This window comes from Rosa chinensis, chromosome 2 (assembly GCF_002994745.2).
Source record: "Rosa chinensis cultivar Old Blush chromosome 2, RchiOBHm-V2, whole genome shotgun sequence".
Taxonomy (NCBI): Eukaryota; Viridiplantae; Streptophyta; class Magnoliopsida; order Rosales; family Rosaceae; genus Rosa; species Rosa chinensis.
Genome location: NC_037089.1, coordinates 72,066,681 through 72,072,567, shown reverse-complemented (window position 1 = coordinate 72,072,567; position 5,887 = coordinate 72,066,681). Strand labels below are relative to the sequence as shown.

Here is a 5,887-nt window from a genome sequence, read left to right as displayed (position 1 = left end):
TCAATCCCTAATCAGATACGATCTTAACTTAGCCAATAACTCAAAAAATAAATAAACAAGGATCTAACAGTCGGATCTAATTTATACAATGAACTAACGGTCAGATCAACTTTATACAATGATCCAACGGTCAGATCAAATTTATACTATGATCCAACAGTCAGATCAAATTTATACTATGATCCAACGGTCAGATCAACTTTATACAATGATCCAACGGTCGGATCCTCACAGATCACCCTTAAGATCATCCTCCAAAATTATCAAGAAGATCCAACGGTCGGATCTTCGCCCGTGACTTCACAATGTCAACGGAATTGTCTTACGTTCAACATACTAAAATTTGAAGTAAAACCGATGGTTTGATCTTCAATAATCATTAATTAAACAAAAGTCCACTCAATATCAATTTCCTCTCTACACCCAATTCAACCCCTCTTTAGTTGTCAAGAGTAGTACAATTCTTATTTACCAGTTTCTTCCAAAATGCTCGCTTAAATAGCCAATTACTTTCCACCCTACACTACAAGGGTAAAAATTCTAGGTGACTTAATAATTACCACCAACTCACACTTAGATTACTCTTATTACCCAACTTTACAACTTTTAACCGTGAATCACAAAACCAACACTTAATCGAGTCACAAAACCGGTATAAATAATTTCACATTTTAACCACACTCATTCATCGATTCAAACAACCGTTTACAACCACCACAGTTTCACCATTAACGGATTCAAAGTCCAAACCCTTACCATATCCCTTACAGAAACCTTTGGTGCAGTGATGGCCTCCGACTAAGGTCCTGCATCCAAACTTAGCTCTTCATCCCCACCACAGAACAACAATTAATTAGTCAAACACCAAAACCAACTTGATTTCATAATCTATAAGGATGGGATTCTTACCCTATCCCAATTCTAGCCAAGGTCATGAACTCAATGACCTACTGCACCTCAAGGCACTCATCAGTCCTTCCTCACCTTGTTAACTGCTACAGTAGTCAACGTCACCAGCAACATAGAGTGGATTTGCAAGGAACTTTTGATGAGTCGTAAGCCACTTCTAGAGAAACTTAAAAATACGGGTTGAATGTAAGGTGTCACTAGAGATTAACCCGTGGAAAGTGGTGGAGTAGGAGTAAACAGTACCAGCAGGAGCATCTAAGAATATGATGTTTGCTACCAACTTCGTAGATGAGGCCATAAAACGAAGAGCATCGAGGACCTCCTGTCAACCAAATCAGCAGAGGATCATTTTCTGGACTCCTTTCTGACTCAACAAAGTAGTAGAGCAGTTGCACCTCTTCTGAATCTCCCACGCCCACATACCCAGTTTCAAGCTTGAAAGGGAGGTCACCCTGGAAGGCTGGTAAGTTCTTGATGATAGACTGTGCAAGAGCAAAGTTGGAAGTAAGCAGCAGTAGAATAAAAGCATGCCACAGCCAGAATCTAACGTAAATGATCACGTTGGATCGCATCGTTACTCTTCCCTTTCCTCTTTTGCCTTTTGATTTTGCGTTCTGTTTGGTTTGGGGAAAGAGAGTTGGGATGTGATTGGGTTCTGCAAATGAGGCAGAACTGAAGAGGATGAAGACGGAAGAGAGAGTGGGAGTGAAATGTGGACTGGAAGTGGACGACAAAGGTAATGGTGCACAATGATTCCCATTTTTTTTTAAAGTAAAAGTAGGCCCTTGTTGGCCTTTCTTTTTGACCGGTATACCAACAACAACACCACCAACTTCAACAGAGAAAAAGAATAGAAAAGAATAGGAAGGAAGAAGAAAAAAAAAAGAAAGGAAAAAAAAGAAGAAAGAAAAAGAAACAAAAAGATTCTTAATTAAAAAGAATCCTGATTTTCAAATAATCGTAACTTAATCATACGAGCTCCAATTTTTGTGTTCCGCATATGCACGTGATCGTATCGACGAGCTCTACAACTTTCATGAAGAACGTTTTCCCAAATTTGGTACGTATAAAAAGTCAATTTTTGAGACATCCCTAAATACGTACGATTTCGAAATAAAATCGATCGAACTACTTCCACACTTCTCCAAGCTTCGTACAATCTCCCATGACCTCGAAATCATTCTAAAATGTCCTCGGAAAATAATTTGGATTTTCGGGGTATTACAAAGAGAGTGGTTTAATTTGGGAGAAAGTTGAATGATTTAAGTTGCTGGGTTGTAATTTGTATAAGATGTTTAGGTTGTGGAGTTCGATGTTTATATTTGGAGAATTATGGAATGTTGCTAGGAAGCAGGGTGGCTTCAAGCATAGCATTTATAGTATTGAGAAGTGTTTTCAGCAGGTTTAGGGTTGCCCATTTTTAGGGGAGGTTCTGTCGAATTTTCTCGAAAAGTGGGCCCCGCAAGTCCATCTAGGAGTTAGAAGGGTAATTCCGGGGTGGGTCCTGACATTCATGGTCGAGGACCAGCTCAATTTTTGTTGCCAAATGGCACAAGTATTAATGTCACCGAAGCTCTATATGCTCCTAGGGCTAGAAGAACCCTATTGAGTTTTAAAAATATAAGAGCCAATGGTTTTCATTTGGAAACACATTGTGAGAATGGACAAGAGTTCCTTTGCATCACCTCTAATGACTACGGACATAAACAAGTATTAGAGAAACTTATGTGTTACTCCAGTGGGTTGTATGCAACCACTATTCAAATTATTGAATCCAACCATGTCATGAGAGATGGCTTATGGGATTCTGACACATATAGGTTTTGGCATGACCGTTTGGGACACCCATGTCGTGATATGATGATCCGTATATTAAAGACTTCACACCGACATCCATTTTTCAAAACGAAAAGAAGTCGGAACCAAATTTCGATCCAAGGTAGGGCTGGCGCCGCCTACCCCCTGCGGTCCAAAAGTGGTATTGACGCCACCAATACCTCCTTGGTTCCTTTTTCTACTTCCAAAGTCAATTGTGACTTCGTGGCTCAACCGGATACTTCCTGATTACTTCTAAAGCCCATATTTCGTTTTGCAAAGCCTGCTTTTTAGTAAAATTAGGATCGAGACCATCCTCTGCAAAGGACACTAAGGAAAATATTCCATTCTTACAAAGAATCCAAGGTGATATTTGTGGACCTATTCAACTAACTTGCGGACCATTTAGATATTTTATGGTGTTGGTTGATGCATCGACACGATGGTCATAGGTCATGCTATTATCTACAAGAAATACTGCATTTGCTAAACTCCTAGCACAAATCATTAAATTAAGGGCTCACTACCCTGATCATCCCATTAAGTCAATTCGTCTTGACAATGCTAGAGATTTTACATCAAAAACGTTTGATGACTATTGCATGTCCATTGGGATTAAGGTTGAACACCTTGTTCCTCATGGTCACACCCAAAATGGTCTCTGTCACGCCCCGAATTTTGAATAATAAATTCAAATCCGAAACATGAATTAAACGAATTAAACAAATAAACGTTCTGAATTTTTTTCTCAGAACAAACGCACCACTCACCACTCCAATATAAAATCTCGAAGATCTCAAGTTTATTAATACAAATTCACTCTCACAGGTAAAATTGTAAAGCTCTAAATAAGCATAACACACCTCACAAAGGAAAATCAGAATAACACACTTGCAGCTACTCTACGCAGCTCAATCACCTTCCTGATTCTCCTGACCTGTAATAGTACCCGCTACACAGTTTGAATAGTGTACCGGGATTGCAACAACACCAAACCCGGTAAGCTTTTGACAGCTCGTATGAGTAAACAAGAATGAACTGTTGATTTATTAAATTACAAATCATATAACTCATGTAAACAATCACAACTCACAAAGTAACTCCAAAATACCCATAACAAAGATACAAAGAATACTCTCGAGACTCTCTTTAAAAACTCATACTTAAGAGACTCAAGTATCCTCAACATTTCCCTCACAACACCACTCAACAATTGGCAGACAGACTAGAGTTCTAACTGATCGTTTCCACCTACTCGGCGCGAGAGCGTGGTTCACTGATAGTATGCCATGGTCACCTCGTGACCCAACAATTTATTGTTCCTCAACAATAAACTAAACACCTCTCCCAATATATTGTTTCTCAACAATAAACTCAACACCTCTCACAATATGTTGCTTTTCAACAATAAACGCAACACAACTCTAACGATACATAATATTTCACAACTCCAACAATACATATTATTTCACATAAATAATATATATACATAGACATTCGCACAGGAATGCCTATTAATACCAACTATAGTTCAAGCATAAATATTTCCACACAATTATGACAACAAAATCAATTAATTATATACGGTTCGTAATATGAACCATGTGAGGTTTACTCACCTCGATACTCCCGCTGCGTCTTCAAATTAACACAATCACACCAAACTCGCTCGCCCAAGTAAAAACCGTCAATCACCTAATCAAATGTGACTTGAATTTAGCCCACAACTCAAAAATAAAATAAACGACGATCTAATGGTCGGATCAAAATTATAAGATGATCCACGGTCAGATTCTCACGGATCGCCATTTAGATCATCCTCCCGAAATTATCACGAAGATCCAATGGTCAGATCTTCCTGAATCGCCTTTACTAACATCTCCATCAGATTTATATGAAAATCCGACGGTCGGATTCTCACGAATCGCCTTCCAAAACGCTAATTCACAATTATATGAAGATCCAACGGTCGAATCTTCTCCTGTGACCACAAAAAGTCATCGGGACAGTCATACGATCAACATATAAAAACTACAAGTCCATTCGACGGTCTGATCTTCACAGATCACTAATCGAACGATCGAAATTGATCGAAATATAAAAATTCATAACTTAATCATACGATATCGAAAAATTGCGTATAATATATCAAAATGATCGTATTGAAGTATAGAATCTAAAATGTACAGAAACTATCCTTGTGACCCCTGGAGGTGGCCGAAAATGGCCGCCGGAGTTAGAGGCAGAGCCGCCGCCGACCACCACCAATGGTGTCGGGGCTAGGCTGCTCTGCTTCTCCTCATCAAGCTTAACAACTTTCCTAACTAGCATGTAAGCTGGAAATTACTGGAAGGGGTGGAAATTAGCTAGAACAGTCGAGGTGGCCGGAATTTTTCCAGAATCTGGCTGGTGCTCCGATCGACATAAAAACCTCCACCACTCGTTTCGATCCTTTCTCGAGACTTCTTCAGAAACTCAAGGCGAGTTCATTGGTTCAAGAATAAATCAAAACAAAGCTCTACAGCTCGAGATATCCTGATCGAAACAGTCGAGGTGGCCGGAAAAATTCCAGAATCCGGCGAGCTTGAGTTTCAACGTAAAAACTTCAACCTCAGGCCTCGATCCCTTCTGGAAGTTGTTCAGCTCCTCAGTCTGAGTTCACCAGTCCAAGAAACACTCAAAACGACGTCCTGTAGCTCGAGATATCTGGATCCTTTGCTCCGTTTCGATCCGATCGGGGTTGAGCTCCAGCCACCTCCAGAGACAGCATCGCCGTGCAAGGGTGCTTCTGGGAGTTTCAGATGGTTGATGCAAACCTGTGGATGGAGTTTGAGAAGGTTTCGTGATCGGTAGCTCGAGCTACCATGCTTGGAACCAAATCGGGGCTGGACGAACCCGGTCTCTTCGCCGCCGCTTCCGGCTGTTCCGTGACCCAAGACTGCCGCAGGTAGCTTCGCAAGGCTGAGACGAAGCCACTGAAGGTTGTCCGGTGTCGATTGATGGCCGGTGGAGGAAGGGAAAGAATGGAGAGCGTTTGCTCTGTTTTCGGATTTTCGGATGAGAGAGAGAGAGAGAGAGAGAGCCTTTGCTCTGTTTTTGTTTCTGGTGTCGGTCGATCGAGGGTGTCGGCCGATGATTAACAATTCTCAAGCAGATAAAATCA

General features: G+C 40.6%; 1 protein-coding gene across 2 annotated transcripts; it reads right to left on the bottom strand.

The window, feature by feature from the left end:
- Positions 1-245: 245 nt before the first annotated feature.
- LOC112190039 (serine carboxypeptidase-like 14) lies at positions 246-1,709 on the bottom strand. 2 transcript variants are annotated; one of them, XR_005806310.1, is made up of 2 exons: positions 1,153-1,709; positions 246-1,066 (listed from the first exon to the last, which is right to left on the bottom strand). XR_005806310.1 is itself a non-coding variant. In XM_024329453.2 (2 exons), the coding sequence occupies exons 1-2, from the start codon at positions 1,479-1,481 to the stop codon at positions 970-972; spliced, it is 435 nt and encodes a 144-aa protein (XP_024185221.1). In that variant the 5' UTR covers positions 1,482-1,658; the 3' UTR covers positions 246-969. The 2 variants fall into 2 exon arrangements, 1 of the variants encoding a protein (XP_024185221.1); XM_024329453.2 differs by having other exon boundaries at positions 246-1,075; positions 1,153-1,658.
- Positions 1,710-5,887: the final 4,178 nt, after the last annotated feature.